This window comes from Kockovaella imperatae (genome assembly GCF_002102565.1).
Source record: "Kockovaella imperatae strain NRRL Y-17943 chromosome Unknown BD324scaffold_16, whole genome shotgun sequence".
Lineage (NCBI taxonomy): Eukaryota > Fungi > Basidiomycota > Tremellomycetes > Tremellales > Cuniculitremaceae > Kockovaella > Kockovaella imperatae.
The window spans coordinates 89,617-106,578 of NW_019028956.1; the positions used below are offsets into that span (position 1 = coordinate 89,617).

The 16,962-nt window shown below is 52.1% G+C and overlaps 10 protein-coding genes across 10 annotated transcripts; 4 read left to right on the top strand and 6 right to left on the bottom strand.

The window, feature by feature from the left end:
- Positions 1-355: 355 nt before the first annotated feature.
- On the bottom strand, positions 356-2,772 carry BD324DRAFT_653625 (kinase-like domain-containing protein; the record flags this gene model as incomplete). The annotated part of the gene is made up of 12 exons (XM_022018680.1): positions 356-410; positions 462-568; positions 623-880; positions 931-1,012; positions 1,060-1,081; positions 1,126-1,229; positions 1,320-1,603; positions 1,649-1,711; positions 1,764-1,841; positions 1,892-2,310; positions 2,386-2,592; positions 2,751-2,772. The coding sequence occupies 12 exons, from the start codon at positions 2,770-2,772 to the stop codon at positions 356-358; spliced, it is 1,701 nt and encodes a 566-aa protein (XP_021868214.1).
- A 365-nt stretch (positions 2,773-3,137) lies between these two features.
- On the bottom strand, positions 3,138-4,383 carry BD324DRAFT_637726 (Sin3 associated polypeptide p18-domain-containing protein). Its single transcript, XM_022017037.1, has 3 exons — positions 4,250-4,383; positions 4,096-4,205; positions 3,138-4,041 (listed from the first exon to the last, which is right to left on the bottom strand). The coding sequence occupies exons 1-3, from the start codon at positions 4,349-4,351 to the stop codon at positions 3,300-3,302; spliced, it is 954 nt and encodes a 317-aa protein (XP_021868215.1). The 5' UTR covers positions 4,352-4,383; the 3' UTR covers positions 3,138-3,299.
- Positions 4,384-4,390: 7 nt separating this feature from the next.
- On the top strand, positions 4,391-6,311 carry BD324DRAFT_637728 (mitochondrial matrix Mmp37-domain-containing protein). The gene is made up of 7 exons (XM_022017038.1): positions 4,391-4,601; positions 4,668-5,039; positions 5,125-5,310; positions 5,370-5,462; positions 5,514-5,861; positions 5,914-6,067; positions 6,108-6,311. The coding sequence occupies exons 1-7, from the start codon at positions 4,560-4,562 to the stop codon at positions 6,236-6,238; spliced, it is 1,326 nt and encodes a 441-aa protein (XP_021868216.1). The 5' UTR covers positions 4,391-4,559; the 3' UTR covers positions 6,239-6,311.
- BD324DRAFT_637731 (ubiquitin-conjugating enzyme/RWD-like protein) lies at positions 6,312-7,528 on the bottom strand. The gene is made up of 8 exons (XM_022017039.1): positions 7,400-7,528; positions 7,124-7,205; positions 6,962-7,057; positions 6,781-6,910; positions 6,704-6,731; positions 6,600-6,652; positions 6,529-6,554; positions 6,312-6,481 (listed from the first exon to the last, which is right to left on the bottom strand). The coding sequence occupies exons 1-8, from the start codon at positions 7,406-7,408 to the stop codon at positions 6,366-6,368; spliced, it is 540 nt and encodes a 179-aa protein (XP_021868217.1). The 5' UTR covers positions 7,409-7,528; the 3' UTR covers positions 6,312-6,365.
- BD324DRAFT_637734 (transcription factor Pcc1-domain-containing protein) lies at positions 7,529-8,235 on the top strand. The gene is made up of 3 exons (XM_022017040.1): positions 7,529-7,705; positions 7,756-7,884; positions 7,964-8,235. Exons 1-3 carry the CDS (start codon positions 7,638-7,640, stop codon positions 8,193-8,195), a joined length of 429 nt encoding a protein of 142 aa, XP_021868218.1. The 5' UTR covers positions 7,529-7,637; the 3' UTR covers positions 8,196-8,235.
- A 45-nt stretch (positions 8,236-8,280) lies between these two features.
- On the bottom strand, positions 8,281-9,874 carry BD324DRAFT_584091 (P-loop containing nucleoside triphosphate hydrolase protein; the record flags this gene model as incomplete). Its single annotated transcript, XM_022013655.1, has 8 exons — positions 8,281-8,402; positions 8,454-8,547; positions 8,598-8,707; positions 8,763-8,787; positions 8,844-9,427; positions 9,483-9,602; positions 9,653-9,755; positions 9,809-9,874. The coding sequence occupies 8 exons, from the start codon at positions 9,872-9,874 to the stop codon at positions 8,281-8,283; spliced, it is 1,224 nt and encodes a 407-aa protein (XP_021868219.1).
- Positions 9,875-10,451: 577 nt separating this feature from the next.
- BD324DRAFT_584132 (hypothetical protein) lies at positions 10,452-11,091 on the top strand (the record flags this gene model as incomplete). The annotated part of the gene is made up of 3 exons (XM_022013658.1): positions 10,452-10,682; positions 10,738-10,917; positions 10,963-11,091. 3 exons carry the CDS (start codon positions 10,452-10,454, stop codon positions 11,089-11,091), a joined length of 540 nt encoding a protein of 179 aa, XP_021868220.1.
- BD324DRAFT_183855 (P-loop containing nucleoside triphosphate hydrolase protein) lies at positions 11,053-14,040 on the bottom strand. The gene is made up of 3 exons (XM_022012120.1): positions 13,910-14,040; positions 11,686-13,852; positions 11,053-11,629 (listed from the first exon to the last, which is right to left on the bottom strand). Exons 1-3 carry the CDS (start codon positions 13,993-13,995, stop codon positions 11,156-11,158), a joined length of 2,727 nt encoding a protein of 908 aa, XP_021868221.1. The 5' UTR covers positions 13,996-14,040; the 3' UTR covers positions 11,053-11,155.
- A 141-nt stretch (positions 14,041-14,181) lies between these two features.
- On the top strand, positions 14,182-16,125 carry BD324DRAFT_653633 (splicing factor, Prp19-binding domain-domain-containing protein; the record flags this gene model as incomplete). Its single annotated transcript, XM_022018681.1, has 8 exons — positions 14,182-14,467; positions 14,523-14,623; positions 14,664-14,743; positions 14,790-14,929; positions 14,981-15,261; positions 15,319-15,417; positions 15,466-15,601; positions 15,650-16,125. The coding sequence occupies 8 exons, from the start codon at positions 14,182-14,184 to the stop codon at positions 16,123-16,125; spliced, it is 1,599 nt and encodes a 532-aa protein (XP_021868222.1).
- Positions 16,126-16,190: 65 nt separating this feature from the next.
- On the bottom strand, positions 16,191-16,916 carry BD324DRAFT_647029 (putative polysaccharide biosynthesis protein; the record flags this gene model as incomplete). Its single annotated transcript, XM_022017635.1, has 5 exons — positions 16,781-16,916; positions 16,678-16,730; positions 16,490-16,625; positions 16,316-16,432; positions 16,191-16,262 (listed from the first exon to the last, which is right to left on the bottom strand). Exons 1-5 carry the CDS (start codon positions 16,868-16,870, stop codon positions 16,191-16,193), a joined length of 468 nt encoding a protein of 155 aa, XP_021868223.1. The 5' UTR covers positions 16,871-16,916.
- Positions 16,917-16,962: the final 46 nt, after the last annotated feature.

A 16,962-nucleotide genomic window follows, 5' to 3' on the forward strand; every position in this document is an offset into this window, starting at 1 on the left:
GACACGAAAGGGTGGAAAGTGGGGTGAAAACTCGGTGCGCTTTTGCGTCGTCCTTATCTGTGTTTTATCTTCGGTCGACGTTGGTCTGGAAGGGATTGGCAGTTTTGTATAAGGGAATAGACAAGTGGACTGGAGAAAAGGAGGCAAGGTCAATAGTGGATAGTATTCTCAGACCTTCGGAGCGACAATTCCGGTTCTCACCGGACCGGAATTCCGGTTCGCCGGCTTGCATCCGACATCGGAGACGTCGAATCAATTCGATACACCATGTCGCAAGCAGAATCAATGAGGCGAGGAAGCTATGGAGAGACCATGTATAATATGTATGTAAAGAACATCAAGATCCATTGACGCCTTAGTACCGCCCGACACTCTCACCCAAAGGGGACACGCTCCAGGAGAATCCCTCACTGCACAATGCGTCAGCTCAAGCGGATGTGAATACTTGGCAGCGAGCTCACAATTGCTGCTGGACCGTCTGGGACAGATGTGAGTCGTCGACTACAGAGTCTTGAGGAACCTCAGAGGTGAACTCTTCGTCAAAGTTTGACGTGTCAATTGCGCTTGCCTAATAGGACGTTAGACCAGAAGACAGGAAGTGTGCGCTGCCGAGCGGTCTCACCACTTGCGGCTTGAAGGGCGGCTGGATCTTCTTCTGCCAGAGTTTGTAGAAGTCTATATGCCTGGCGAAGAATGGATGGTTCTTGATCTCGTGCGCGCCATTGACTCCCAGCCGCTTCGCCGGATCTCTGTTAAGCAACTGGACGAGAAGGGCTCGAGCCTCTGTCCCGACTTCCTCTGGGAATCTCAATGGGTCCGACAGGATCTTGCGGTACATGTCGTTGGTATTCTCGTCATAGAATGGTGGCAATCCGGTCAGCTGCCGCGACAGCATTTAGCCTTGATGCTCTCACAACTCCTGTAGCTCACCATTTCGTACAGCAAGACTCCGAGGGTCCACCAATCTACAGATTTGGAGTAGCCGTGACCAGATAAAAGCTCAGGAGCGAGACTGAAGTGGCATAAGCTGCGTCCAGCCATGTCAATTGATCAGCTCACTACTCGGGTGTTCCACAGAATGCTGAGCAAATCAGCTTTTGCTTTCATCCCTGCTTCACAACTCACTGTTGGTGGTGTCGTCCGCAGACATGTTCAGCTTGCACAATCCAAAGTCGCAGAGGGCAATATGGCCAGTGTAGTCGAGCAAGATGTTTTCAGGTTTCAGATCCCTGTGCGAATGTTAAGCTCCAGTCCTCACAAGAAGGGCGGAGACTCGCCTGTAGACCACGTTGAAACCATGCAAATGCTCCAGAGCCAACAAGAGTTCTGCAGCGTAGAACCTGCTCCGCGTTTCGTTGAATTTCCCTTCTCTTTGCAAGTGGTGGAATAACTCTCCTCCGTTGACGAATGCTAGGACGAGATAGAGCTTCTCGGTAGATTGGAAGGAAAACTTGAGCGGGACAATGAAAGGACAATTGACCTGGGCCAGGACGGTCCGTTCTGCAAGAGTATGGGTGACTTCTGATCGAGACACAATGTGGGCTTTGCGAATCGTTTTCAGGGCATAGATTCGGAGTGTATCTCGTTTGCGCACTTGCATGACCTGAGCCATTATCAGCGGCCGTATCCTTCCAACGGATTGACTAACCTTGCCAAAACTGCCTTTGCCAATGACTTTGAGCAGCTCAAAGCTGTCGATTGTGAGGGGCCCCTAGGACCCATGTCAGATATGGGCCTTCACACCGAAAAGAGCAAGAGCTGACCTGAGCGGGTTTGAAGGATACTTGTATATGAATTGAACCCGATCCACCTTGCAAAGTGACCCATTCGTCTGCCAGTCGCTTGGACTTTCGTCAGTATCACGCTGACTTCCGAAGATTGAACAGCTCACCGAGCTTTCTAAATCCGGGGTGAACCTTACTGTACCCAGGCACAGATCTGTATTGCCCATGTCTGCCCCTGCGCCTCCATTACCATAACCGTTTCCCCTAGATTCATCCTCTCCAGCTCTGGAGCTCGGTTGACTCTGACGCAAGTACGCCGTCACGGCAATATCACTTATTCGACTGACATCGAAAGTTGCCGAGTACATCCACACGGGGCTAGAGAGATCTCCTCCGAGAGCATCAACCAAGACCTCATTCTTGTCGAATTCCAGAACGACATATGGTAACCACCAAAGTTGGCGTCTTTGGAGGGAATCACGATTTTTACGAGGATCGTTGATACGGGGAGAGGTAGATAAGGAGGAAGACAAGGCTGACGATGGATGAGAGGTGAGAGCACGTTGAACAGGTTCCGGCATGGAGACTGGGAAAAATGTACAGTCAGCACCTGAACAGATCCTGGTCTCGTGCCCCAAAGGTCTTGCGTTGCGACACCCACCTCCTTGAGGTAAAGACAAGCCTCTTCCAGCCGTCACTCGAATTTTGAGCATTCCACTCCTCGCTACAGGGGCATTCGTGGAGGATAGCTCGGGGTGTGGATTCCCCGGAGTCGGGGTGGTTGATCTAGAGCCGCCAGCAGGCGCCGGAGCATTGTTCGAGGAGTTTGTTCTGGATGACAAAAGGGACGATCCAGAGTCTTTGAGCTCTGTGGTAGGTGTCAGCGCTGCTCGCTAATCTTGATCTGGCGCGACCGCGAAGAGGACACTCTCAGATGTCATATGAGTAAGATTCTTGCCCATCTCTATTGGGCGAGTGACATGTCTTGGGGGGAAAGAAAGAAGCGGTTTCGGTATGATCACTCACTCTTGCCCAGCTTCCACGACATTGTGATCTACTTGCCCTGGTCGAAGCGAGTCGTGTGGGGACGATCAATGGACTCGAAGTATTTATTTTGTGTTTGGACCGTGCAACCTGGGGTCGGTTTCGAAAAGAGGTAGTCCCTGGACGAGGAGCGAGTCACCTAGGCTTGAGGTCTTATCACGATGACTAGACAGTCTCGATGGCGATCTGAGCGATCTGAAGGCTGCGATCTGAGACGGAATCTGTCTCGTAGCGTTGATGATATAGACGACAACAAGGACGACAGCGACGACGACGAGGATGGGTGAGAGCAGGCAGCGCGGGGGGGGAGAGAGATTTTGCCTCTCACGTCACTTCACCTAATCCGGACCTATTAACATTTCTATTAATAATTCATTTTCTAATCAAAAGTGGAGGTCCCGCGAGAACTTTATTAATGATCGCTCTTGGAGGGATGGCATCGCTCGCACGCACGCTGGGACGTGAATATATATGCATTCACGGCCAGAGATGCAGCACGATCGGTTCCGTGCTCCCTCTTCCAGCCCATTCCTATCTCCTGCCGTAGCTCTCCCTCCTGTTGCGATCTGCTGGACTCCTGCTCCTCCTCCTGTACCCGTTATCCCTCCCATCAGGCGGACTGCCACTCCGATGTCTCGTCCCAGCACCTCGAATCCCCAATCCGTTGCTTGGTCTCGGACCGGCGCCACTTCGCTCGCCCAGAAGTTCGCGACCTGCACTACCGCGTATGGGCCGACCAGCAGGCGGTAAAGCCTCGCCTCGACTCCACGTCCCTTCTTTGTCGGACGGATGAACCTCTCTTCCTCCTTCCCTCCCGTTGAACTTGTCGGGTCTCCCAAATCCACCCCCAATTCTATCTCCTGGACCTCCAGCTCCAGCTCCATTCGAAAGACCCATCAAGGGTGGTCTGTTCGGTCCTGGATGTAGCTTTGGTTCTGGAACGTTCACGCATACACTGAGCAAATCTCCTGTGACAAATCCATACCCGTCCAAGGTCTTTTCGTCCACTTTGCGGCCCCTTCTAGCACCAGGGCCACCCGAGTCGATAGTCTGGTCCAACTCCATGTCCATGCCCTTAGATTCTGGCTTTTCTTCTAGCGTAGCGGAAAGGTCTCGTCCGGTGAAAGAGACAAGATCGTTGGACTTGTAGAGACCCCGGGCAGAGGCATCGACGTAAATGTGTCTGAAAGAGAATCTGGCAAGTGGAGAACGATAAGGTGGCGGAAGATTGGCGTAGACTAGAGCGATCAACGATGTCGGGGTGGACGTTTTCCTTCAAGACTTTGGGTGAGTTGGATCCAAGTGTAAATCACGGCTCAACACGCACCATCCATACACCTGAAATTCATCCCGTATTGGGAATTTACCATCGTCAAAATCGATCATAGGCGCATGTCGACCTTTGCTGAGGAACAATCGGATGAGGAATGGGCAGCCCTGATCTCGGAATCAGCTAATCAGACCTGAATCTCTTAGCTCACCGAAGCCTCTATATCTCCAGCCGTCTCCACATCTGCACTGCCTGCTCTACGTTTCACCGGCGATCTCGACCTAGAGCCTGAAGGTGATCTTGACCTCGCCATGATGAGTAGTGATTGACGACATTATCTGCCAGCTTGGGACAAGCTCGAAAGTCGTTGAACATTTAAACGGGATGATTGATTAAGGTTTACCGGAGCGGCATCGGCCGGTTGCTCGCATGCTGCAGCCGATCTGCGGCTCACATGATAGGGCAGTTGCTCATTCTTTGCTCGAGGCGAAGCAACGACCAACGATGCGGTCACTTATGATATGATTCAGATGAAGCTCGGATCTACGATGGCTCTGCTACTGGTGCGTGTGCCGGGTGAACAGCCTATATTGGCCAAAACCTCGACCACCTCGCTAACTCTTCCTAAGCTTTCGTCGACGAGGGCGACCTTGTTCCCCAAAGCCATCTACAGCTTAGCTGGTCTACCTAGAAATCTCGATCCAAGGCAATGGTTTCGCCAAGACCAGTGCAGGCATCTGCACACCGCTTCACTGTTGGCATTTTCAACAAGGCAAGATAGCACGATTAGCAAGGGAGGAAATGACTCACAATCCAATGTCACCATCACGTCGAGCTCATCGGTAGACGAGGTTGCATCTGGTGAATCAATCAAATATCATCACCAGACCATCAAAGACGCCTCAAATTCTCTCGGACCGATACTCGATGAACTCCCGAGCGAGATCGACTATGCTGTGGCGTACGGTAGTGGCGTGATGAAACAGGCGAACGCAGTAGGAGTAAGTTTGAGCGGGCTTGGCTTCGGCTTCACCTCCTTCCCGTGAAAGAGCCAGTACCAAAGACTCTTGCTTACCCGTTTGGTAGCCCCCACCGATGATCGACCTGCTCTTGGCTACGCCATCCTCGGAAATGTTTCACGCCTCAAACCTGCGGCGCAACCCATCCCATTATCCATTTCATGCGAGATTACTGGGACCGCGTTGGGTGACTCGGATACAAGAATGGGGCCCAGGGGCATGGTATATCCCTCAGGTATCCTTGGCAGGCAAAGTGGGTTATGCTTTCAGCCTGACCCCTTTCGTATGGCTAATCTGACTGCCTATGCGTAGAACGTCAAGTACGGCGTCGTCTCATCTTCGAGAATCCTTTCTGATCTTCGAAAGTGGGACAGCTTCTACTTCTCTGGACGCCTCCAAAAGCCTGTGAGCATTGCTCGTACCGAGCATTCTATATCTTTCACTGACAGAACCTAGACGGTGCAATTGGTTCTCGCCAAATCGGCAAACAGACAATTCGAAGGAGCCCTTGAAGCCAATGACGTTGCTGCATTGTCGCTTGCTCTCGCCTTGATACCCGAGTCAAGCTTCTCAGAGTACATGCTTTGGGAGAAGATTGCCGGTCTATCTTACGCTGGTGATCCGAGGATGGGAATAGGCGGAGAAAATCCAGACAAGGTCAAGAACATCGTCAGGGGTCCGGGATCTTTGCAAGGCTTTAGGGAGAAATACGGTTCACATTTGGCTGAACTGGAGGTCAGTATCGAAGGGAGTGAGAAGGGATCTCGGCTACAATGGCAGGAGAAGCAAGAGACTATGCTTCAAGTACGGCTGGTTTCGACACCCTAGCCAGGATGCTGCTGAGCTAGATTATTAGAAATCCCCATCTTTACAGCACCTCTCCAACATGTACTCTCGGCTCCCCCACACCATCAAGGACTCGGTGAACCTGAGTCTCGGTCTCGATGGCGATGCCACCAAGGATATGACCGAAGAGCGGGCGACTGCCCTCAGATCAGCCTTACTCACAGGTGAGAACATCCACAGGGACCCAATGCTGATCTGTCCCAGCGATCAAGCAGATCAGCGGGCGACCAGCTCTAACACAATCGATGAAAGGGTTGATTACAGCAGGCTTGACCAAGAGCATCTCATACGCCTTGGCCAAGTTGCAAAAGGCATCGGCGGGGAAGAAAAAGTGAATTCAAAAGCTCGATTCGATCGATACCCGGCACAGTTTATACCACCAATAAGAAGCAGTGACTTTATCATACATACACATCTTGTCATACACTCATGCACTTTCACCGTCGTGCGGCGCCAACAAGCTCATGATCTGATGAGCACAGAGTCGAATCTTTCTCCCTTGACAGAACCGCCCCGCATCGACGTGTTGACATTGCTGATGAAACTCTGTCGGTTCCGGCGAAGGTCTTCCGCTGCCTCTGAGCGGGATGTAAGCGGTTATGTGGAACTCTCAATGATGACTTACCCTTGTTCAGTGGGTCATCAGGATTACTGGTCATGCTGTCAGCTACCTTTCGGGCGAGGAATGTAGCTCACGGTTCGAGAAACAGATACTGTAAACCGACCATGACGGAAGAGAGGTTGAGTACCTAGAGCGATATCAGCTGGGCGTCATACCTAGGACGGAGGCTGCAGCTGACAGGCTTCCAGTCTTCTCGAAGAATGTTCCTATCACATAAATCAGCAAAGAGATTCTCCTATCAATCTGAACACCTACAGGCAGACATTGCCCTCGAGGTCAAGATTGGGATGGTAAATCTTCTGGGTACATCGCACTTTTGGTGGCTCGTGGGGGTAGTTTGGATTGATGGCGAAAGTGAAGTTGAATTGTCCGCCCTTGTAGATGCCTAGAATGAGAGTCAATATTGCGTTCATAGGCGACTGCCCGTCTGACTGACCCTCATCCGGTGTGATGGTCAGCGTAAAGTTGAGAACATCGGCTGGATCGGGGAAATGAGTCTTCATCGTGTCTGGCAGCTCGAGTTCGGTGAGATCTGTCCGGATGGGAGATTTGGGTTAGCGGTGGTCCTCAGAAAGGTTTACTCAGCACTTCGACTCACCTTTCTGTACCCTCAACTGAGCCGCCGTCATCTTCGGCTTCTTCTTCGCTGCCGCTTCTTCATTCTTTTTGACTGACCAGATCTGCACGGCGAGCGAGAGAGACCGTGCAGCGTGAGGCCGAGATGGGAGTCAAGGTTGATCAGCCCAGAATGTGAAAGGCGCAACATTGGTATAGGATGACAGAGGTTCAGCGTCGAAAGGTGTCAAGAGGGAGAGAGAGTGATCGATCATCAGCATCGTAGCGCAAGTGATGAAGGGACGACCGGCTCGCTCACCTTGATCATGATGAAAGAACGCCTCTATGGTTCTAACAGAGCTATGCAGGAGTACCAAATGCGATCTGTGACCGCGTCGTCACTCGCTGCGTCGAACTGGTCTCGGTTCAGAAAAGATTAAGGCAGACATGAAAGACGACTGCCGATTTGACTTAAGCCTCCACCCAAAGTCAATTTCAATGTATGGATATCTCTCCTTTGACCTGAATCTTTCGATTCCGAAGCATCAACGTTGAAGATGGAATCAGAGCACGCGGATGCCTCTAGTAATCAAGCTGGACCATCTAGGGAAGGCTGGCATACTGTGTGGGTGGATCAGGGTATTGTCTGACCGACCTACACTAACTTGCCGCCAGGTCGATGCGAATCCCATTTCTCAATCATCAACACGCTACGATAGCCAAAAGAGCGTTAGAAGTGGATAAGGAGCAGCATCCTGGGCTGATCCACCGGACGATAGAAGTAGAGAACGAGGCTGTTGTGGTGTGAGTCGTCGGGGAAGACACCGTGGACTGTTGCGCCTCGAGATCTCACTACCCTGGTTCATCCCTGACTTTCTCCCAGTCACTATGCTTGTGCAACAGTCCGCCTTTTGCGCTTATCTACGAACTCATTCTTCTCGTCTGTGGACCTCGTCGTAAGGACACTGGAAGCGTTTGCCCCGGATCCCGATAGACCTGATCCAACAGATGAAGAGCTAGAGGAACAGCGCAGACTCGCCAACAGTGCGCAAACTAAAGGAATAGAACTGAGGGGAGACGGAAAAGGCGCAGGATCAGGAGAGGAGGTCAGGTAGACCAGGCAAAGAGCTACGACCGAAACGTGATCATGCCATTTCATCATGTACAAGTTTTTGTGGGGACCTCTTTCAGACTATCCATCTAGCTAAAGAGCTTGTTGACACTGGTATTACCTTCTGAGTTCTTCTTCAACACCTTGGCAACAGCCATCTCGAAGTCCTCCTGGCCAACATACTGCCGTCTCTCTCTAAGGGCGTACATGCCTGGAGCAACAGTATGAGCTCGGCTACAGAGAAGCACCGCGGTCGACTTACCAGCCTCCGTGCAAATACCTCGAACCTCAGCGCCAGAGCAGTGCCCCATTTTCTCGGCCAGTGAACGGAAGTTTATGCCTCGCTGCAGTGACATCTGGCACAGGTGTTAGACTGGGCAATTGTGGAGGATGCAATACGACTGACCTTTCGAGAGTGAATCTTGAGAATGGTGATTCGAGCTTCAGGGTTAGGGGGCGGGAATTCGATCTTCCTGTCAATACGACCAGGACGTAATAGAGCGGCATCGAGGATGTCTGCAAAAGAAATCCGTCAGCTGTGACCCAGAGGAGCGACTCAGGAGTAGCTGACCTATTCTGTTGGTAGCCATGATGACCTTGATTCCAATCATCAGCGCCGCTCGTACCTCTTGTCGCCGCCGACATATCTCACCTTGATATTCTTGGTCGACTCAAATCCATCCAGCTGATTCAGCAACTCCATCATCGTCCTCTGCACCTCTGAATCTCCTCCACCACCCGAAGGATTTCGCGACGATCCGATGGAGTCAATCTCATCCATGAATATGATACTCGGAGCATGCTCTCGAGCCATGACGAACAATTCTCTGACCATTCGACTTCCCTCTCCGATATACTTTTGGACCAGTTCACTTCCACTAACTCGAATGAATCGACAATCGGTATGATGCGCTACTGCTCTTGCCAGCAGAGTCTTTCCTGTTCCTGGAGGTCCATACAAGAGTACACCTTTGGGTTGAGCGATACCGAGAGATTCGAACAATTCAGGATGCTTGACGGGTAATTCAATGACCTCTTTGATCTCCTTGATCTGTTTGTCTAATCCTCCAACCATTTCGTACGTCGAATCGGGAACCTTTTCTACCATCATCAGAGACACCAACGGGTCGATCTTATTCGGAAGAATGGAGTGAAGCTCGTAAGAGTCGGCGCGGAGAGAGACACGGAGATTGGGGGTGAGGGCGGATACAGGGATATCGGAGGAAAAGTCGACGACTAATGATGGGTTTCGAGTAAGCTGGCTAGTCCTGCTTCCCGGTCTTCGACTGACCATATTTGCCTTCTGGCTGGACTTTCACCAGAACCTTCTTCTTTCCCATCACCTTGACCACTTCGCCCACATGACTGCCGGGTTCCTGCAACAGCTGTAACTCTTCTCTTAGAAGACGGACTGAGGGACAATCAGCTCCGCAGGACGTCCTGATGAGAAGCTGAACTGACCCCGTGCGTTCAGCGAGTTCCTCTGTGCTTCCAATCTTCGCAGATTCTGAGTCTTCTTTGTGATATCCAACTCGGCAGATTCGATCTTGTTCTGAAGATACGTCTGTAGAGGCGTCAGTCAGCAAATATTCTCGCGCTGGCAAGTAGGCAATCCACTTTTATACTGCCTCCAGGGGGCTTTATCGAGCTCGTCTTCGGCATCTTCTGCGTCGCCACTGCCATTATGGTCGCTGTACTGCTCTTGACAAAGGCTCGATGGGAAGTGTATCTCGAACGCGCTTGCGCCGCTGGAGGGCGATGGATGGGATCGAGTCAGGTGAGTGATAAGCTGTGGGGTGAATTGTGCCACGTCATAAGTTCAGCACGCGACGCATCGTGACGAATTGGCATTCAGGTGATCCATTATGTTGATGATCTGTCCATTCACCGTCCTCCACGACCATTGAGACCTTGTGAAGACTCTGAACCTCTTCCAGAACATCTAGAACCATCCTAGCTAGCAGATACTCCATCATCACTGGGGTCCTCGTCCTCTGCGGTCCGCAACAAGACCTATCAACAACAGTGTATTCTTACTTGTCCCTTGCATCCTCCACACGTCATGACATCTCCCTATGTCAGCTGCAGGTGAGAAAGTTTAGTTCCACGGACTGTCCTCAAAGCTGACCTGATAATGTGTAGATCGCGCTTCATGACCATGTGTCTCGTCCTCTCGTCGACAGCCGCCCTTATTGTCCCTGACCAATCTAGAGCATTACAGCTTGAGGTCAATGCAGGAACGGAGAGTGGACCATCTCGGATGGGGACTTGGAGCCATTACAACCACTTGGAGCCTCAGGCTGTCGATTCCTCATCTTCTGTCGTCCACGTCAAGATACCCTCATTGCTAGAGCTGAACTCTGAATCGTATGTCGCGACAGGAGTCTCCCGACGTAGTCCCCAATCGTCACGGCCAAAGTACCAAGCTCATCCAATTTCGGGCCTGGTCTGTCGTCCGTTCGGTGTCTGTGAGCCATGTCCAGCAGACGAGGTGAGCCATCTCGCTGCCTCCTGTGATCTATGCGAAGCTCACGTTGTTCCCCCAGCTCGACCAACCGTTTTGCTTGCCATTTGGCAATCGCCGACTACTGCACTGTGTACCTGCGTCCGAAGCGCAGAACGGGGGCGAGGGAGATGATGGGAGGCAGACATCGTCCGAGATACCGGCTTGGGAAGCGTGTGGGAAAGTGATAGCGCAAGAGCGGCGTGCCTTCCTGGAATTCGTCGTGAGCCAACTCAATCTTGGGACTACTGGCTAATACTGGACTCAGTGCGCTAATTTACTGCTTCTCATGGTCGCCCTGGGTATCTTATGGGCACGAACGTCTGTTCTTGCAAAAGCGCAATATCGCCAACTTGCGGCTAGGATAGGGTTTCCAGGATCATCTTGGCGATCCTAGTATGTCCTTTGCATGTTGCGAATCATGTAATTATGACATCGGGACCAGGTAAAGGCGCACACTTCTACTTCCTGCCCGACAACATCCGCTCGATCTCATTCCCATCCATGACCTGAAACTCCCCACCTCCTGTGCCCGCATTGTTAGACTTCTTCCCTCCCGTGCCAGAAAATTCTCCCAGCGTTCCTCCCGATTTGACATTCCTTCCAGCTTTCCTGACGGCAGCGTACATTCGTTCCTCCGTCTTATTTCTCGCAGTCAGTTCCTTGCCACCTCGAGGTCGCTCTTCCGCCGCCTTTTCACCTTCATCTGACGATTCGGCATCGCGCTTGCGTTTAGCCTGGATCGGTTTCTGCTGTGGTTGTACCTTTGACGTCTGACCCGTCCCAAGGGTCGAGGGTGTCTCTCTGAGTGCGAAAGATTTCGCCAAGTGTCCCAGATGCAGAGACTTGGGATGGAAAAAGGGTTTTTCCTCGATCGGATGTGTCGAGTATGCTCGCATGAACGATCCAAAGGCTTTTCGGGCGAGAGCAGCGTTCTGGGCGGAGAGAAACTCAGCGGCCCGGTCGCTTCAGTATACCATTCTTCACTCACCGAATCCGATGCCAGGACCCATCTCTCAAAAGCCATTTGTACATCCGTGGCTCTGGCCTCATATTCGTATCCGGATCCACCAAAGCCTTTCCGCAGTATATCTTCGACTCCAGCCTCGGTCAGCCTGACGCTGGACTCCGTCCTCTTAGCGTTCGCGTCCGCAACATCACCTGCCAATCCCATCTTCTCTTCAACCCATTTGACCCATCCGATTTCCGCAGGACCGACAAAGGCCCACGCTTCTCCGCCTTTTCCAGCTCGAGCCGTTCTCCCCACTCGGTGGACATATTCGTTAGCCCCGCCCTCTGTCGGAAGATCGTACTGCACAACAGCACGGACGAGAGGCAAATCGAGACCTCGAGAGGCGACAGATGTGGCGAGAAGGATAGAGGGTGACTCCGACGCCTCGGTAAACTTTGCAAGCGAGGCTTTCCGAGTGGCCAATGGTAGAGAACCATGCAGCCGCTGTATCGTCGTCTTGGGCAGAATGGGCGAAGACAGAGATATCATATTTGTCGACGTTTCTTGCTCGTCTTGATCTGCATCGTCCATTTTGACTCCCCCCAAAAGCTTCCAATGATAGTCTACCGTATCTGTCGAACTGAGAAAGACGATAATCTTGTTGCCACCATTCCCACTGGTGGCCGAGACGAGAGACCGTAGCAACGCAACAAGAGTGACAAGACGGAGCTTTGTCGGAGTGACAATGTATCTCTGCGACAATTGAGACGGCGGCGTGAATTTATCTGGATCAGCATGAGATGGCATCTCGATACTGTTCTGACTCGGCAGACCAAGGGGTTTCTTGTCCTTGACGACATTTCTCTCAACCTGATCGTTCGCCTCTGACCGGAAGATGACAGGATCTCTCAAAGACATCCCAGCGAGACGCTCGACCTTGGCATCGACAGTTGCCGAACACAGCATCGTCGTTCGACCTCGATTCCAAAATGGCCAGCGCATAGTTCCTCCACCGACCTCGTCCATCTCCTTCTCGGCAGCCACAGCCAATTTGCGTCTCCCATCCAGAGCCTTGATGATTCCCGTGATAGTTTCTTCGAAGCCGAGATCCATCAACCTGTCCGCTTCGTCCAAGACAAGGAACAAGGCCTTGCCGCACTGGAATGAGCTAGTCGATTGCAGGTGATCAAGCAGTCTCCCAGGGGTAGCGACGATGATAGGCACGCCTTTTCGCAATCTCGCTTTTTCGTGGGTTTTGGTTGCTCCGCCGGTGAAGAGACCCGACACCAACCATCGGGTGTAGTGCTCGTCTGTCTCAGCCCCAGGTAGGGATAAAGCCATGGATAGTAGATGCTCCAGTACTTTCTCGATCTGCCCTGCTAGTTCCCTGGTGGGCGCCACGATGATGGCGAGCGTCCCGATAGATCTGTCAATGTAAGAGAGTCGAGACAGCGGTAGTAGAGTCTGGACAATGGGTAGAAGATATGTCAAGGTCTTTCCCGATCCAGTCTGACTCTGTATGAGAACGTCTCGGAGCCCTGCTTGGTGCTCCTCGACTGCCCGCTCTTTGCCTTTTGGCGAGCCAGTCGACGACCTCTCCTCGTCGTTCTCATCCAGTGGAGAAACAGCTCGGGCATTGATGTCTAAGGGCTCCGATAAGAGGTACGGCAAGGCACTCCTCTGGATCCCCGTAGGAGCCCTCAACGACATCTTGTTCGTAAGATGATGTACGAGTAGCGGATCCAAGCCGAGTCCCGCAAAGGTATTGGCGTCTCCCTTCAGCGGAGCATTCGATGGCGCTCCGATCACTGTGGAGCCAGTGGTCTTGACGGCTTGATAACTCGGATTTGAACTGAACAAGGAGGAAATGATCTGCGGCCCTTTGCCCTTGGTACTGGATGAGACCGCTGAGGGTTGAGGAGCTGGCTTGCTGACTTGAGAGCGTGACGGTCCAGGCGCGGAAGCATGTTCAAGTACGGCCCGAGCGAGTGCTGAGTCAGAAGGGCGAGACGTGTCCCCACCCCCTTGCTCTGCAAGCCTGGCTCCTCTTGGCTCACTCGGTGTCACGGGCGGCGGCCTAATAGCAGGCTGCCTTGGAGCTGACGGAACTTGCACCTGATGGCTAGGCATTTTGCTAGGCGCCACATCTCTTCTGGCTTTCTGGGCAGCCTTCACGTTCTGCCGAGCAGTCTTCCTCGCTGCAGCTCTATTGATCGAACTGGATCAGCTGCCCATCCGCTAGGGTGGACCTCCTCGACCTCACCTATCAGTCCATCTCCCGCCTTTTGAAACAGCTTTTCTCTTCAAACCATCGCTGACGGCAAAGTTGAGCTCGATTCCATCGTCCATTGCTTCGCTGTACCAATGGACAATGTGTCGAATCACTCATTGATACAGCATGAGGATGGTCAAGCCGGCGCAAAATTGCAGTTCGGAAATTTTGATTCCGTCGGGTGACAAAGGTCCAAAGGTCTGTGGCCCAATTCGCTGCAACTATCGCGCAGGGCACGCATCGTCTGAGAACGCCTTGACACCATGGCGTCGATGAAAACGATGAAGCAGCCCTTGGTGAAACCTTCAAAGATCAGATATTTCAAAGGCAAAGCTCCGGACGCCGCTCTCTCCGGATCAGATTCAGACGAGGATGAAGAAGATCAAGTCTCTCGACCGGCTCCTCAGCCAATCAAGATTGATAAGAATGTCGTCGCTGGGGGCGCTGGACGTATAGTCCCGGATGGAAATGTGGTCAAAATGAAGGTCGCCTTGAGGGATGTCAAAGTGGAAGGTGGTAGAGTGGTCTTGCCAAAGGCTGCAAAGCAAGGTGAGCGGCGAGTCACTTCACACTTGGAGCAGTCAAAGCTGACTTGTCATTTCAGAGGAGAGTAGCGAGGAGGAGACTGATTCTGAAGAGGAGGAAGAGGAGGAGGTCAAGCCTCAGTTCTCCGCTCCTCGACCAAAGATCCCGATCAAGGAAGAGGTGATCAAACTTACGCTTGATGGGGCTAATCTGTCTGCAGTCTAGCGAATACGAGACTGATTCGGAAGAGGAATCAGAGGAGGAGAAAAAGCCAGCATTCCGACCGGTCTTTATCAAGAAGTGAGCTGATTTCAGGGCGTCTTGAGGGTAGCTTAGGCGGATTCAGGGACGCTCGAGGCATGACACAGGAGAAAGCAGCTGCTGAGGCAGAGGAGAAACTTCGGATGGAAGAGGAATTACAACTGCAGAGAAAACTCGATAGCAAGGAGCTAGCAGGAGAGACGATCAGAAGAGAGCTGGCAGAGCGTGAGTCAGGGTCAAAGTGATAGTCAAGAGATGCTGAAATCAGTCTTTTAGGCGAGGCGGTCGATCTTCAGCCCACAGTGGATGATACAGATGGATTGGACGACGCTGCTGAATTCGACGCTTGGCGAGCTCGTGAGCTCGGCCGACTGTTACGCGACAAAAAAGCCCAAGCGGCAAGGGACGAAGAGAGGGAAGAGATCGAAAGGAGACGAGCACTTCCAGAGGAACAGCGACTACGAGAAGACATGGAGTATGCCGAATCAACGAGAGCAAAGGAGAAGGGCCAAATGGGATTCCTGCAAAAATACTATCACAAGGGTGCCTTCCACCAGGTGAGTTCCTGTGGTCAAATGTGCAAAGATCCAGACTAATTGCCCCTGTTCTCTCAGGACGAGGAACTGCTCAATCGAGATTACACTGCCGCTACAGAAGGTGCAATCGACATGTCTATACTGCCTCAGGTCATGCAGGTCCGAGATTTTGGAAAGGTGAATTTTGACTTGCTTCGCGGCGTACTCGAGCTCATCTCCTCTCAGCGATCTCGAAGCAAATATACCCATCTCACAGATCAGGACACCAGTCAAGGAGGATGGGGAACTGGGGCTCAACGTTTTGGCATGCCGTCCCAGCCCCAGGGCGGTCCTGGTCAGCCGCAACAGGGTTGTTGGAATTGTGAGTGGCCGGGAAGCTACTTTCGAAGCATGCTGACGAATCTCGCAGGTGGTGGACCGCATATGCGAGCTGATTGTCCGAATGCGGATATCAACAATCCCAATGCCTTCGGAGGCCAGGCTGGTGGATTCAATGCGAACACCTCCAGTCTTGGTGGTGGAAGCGGTCGAGGTTGGGTAGGAGATCAAGGTGGCAAGGTTCACAGAGAGCAAGGAAAGGAGAGGAAGTATGACGAAGAGCGTCGAGGCTACGGTCGGGAAAGGAACGATGAACGGCCAAGGGACAGAGGGTACGACAGGGACAGGAGCGACCGACATCGTGATGATGGCTGGAGGCGAGAGAGTGACAAAGACGATCAACGAGAAAGGGACAGGAGGGAACGCAGTAGGAGTAAGGATAGGGACAGGAGAAGGGGTGAGCGGGATGGGCGAGATGACGACAGAGAGAGAAGGAGGGAGTATGAGGATAGGAAACGACGACGCGATGAGGATGACAGGGATAGATCCAGGCGTCGATATGACTAGGTCGATTTTTAAACCGGTCACAGGGACGTGCCCACGCATTTGTATATTATACATCCTGCTGAATGTCATGATGCTTGTTTCTTTGCTTGAGCCTCCTGATATATCTTGTCGTTGAGCCCGGCTCTATTCCTGGCAATCTGGGAACGGTGAACAAATCAGCTGACGAGTGAATAAGCGTCTTTCGACTCACCTCAATGGCGAAGAATTGCGTCCTCGTCACCAATATACTATTGTCCTCTGCGTAGCCTCTATCCGAATCTTTCCTGACCAGCGTTCCAAAGTTGTAATCTTTCAACCTTTTCTCATACTGCGCAGATAGCATCAATAATCATGTTTCAGACGAGATGAGACACTTGGAGCTCACCGGCAGGATGAAATTCCGCCATCTCTCTTTTCCCTTTGCGCTCTTCATCTCATCTTCATTCAGATTCCTCAACGCCTCTGGCGATGCGTATTCGGGAAAAGTGCTCAGAAAATTCTCGTGCAATTCGTTATCCATCCTTGTCGCGAGTCAGCACAGACTCGTTAGGTCCCCACATCCGTCCGACGTACGGTGTCAACTTGAGGTTCCGCGGCGGTATCCCCGATATCAACCTTTCATAAGCCTATCCAATGCCAAGTCAGCTTGACGTACAGTGCGGGATGACGAACACACCTCGAGATGCTCTACTGTCTTGACTGCGAATTGCATTTCTATCTCTTCATTGTTTCCAGCTGTCTCCGCATCGAAACCTGGGATCGACATGGTGGGAGGTATGATCTCGCAACGATGCTGAACGGAGTCATCAACTGAACATGTTGCAGAAATCTCGAAGGATATCCTGGATTTGAAACGTT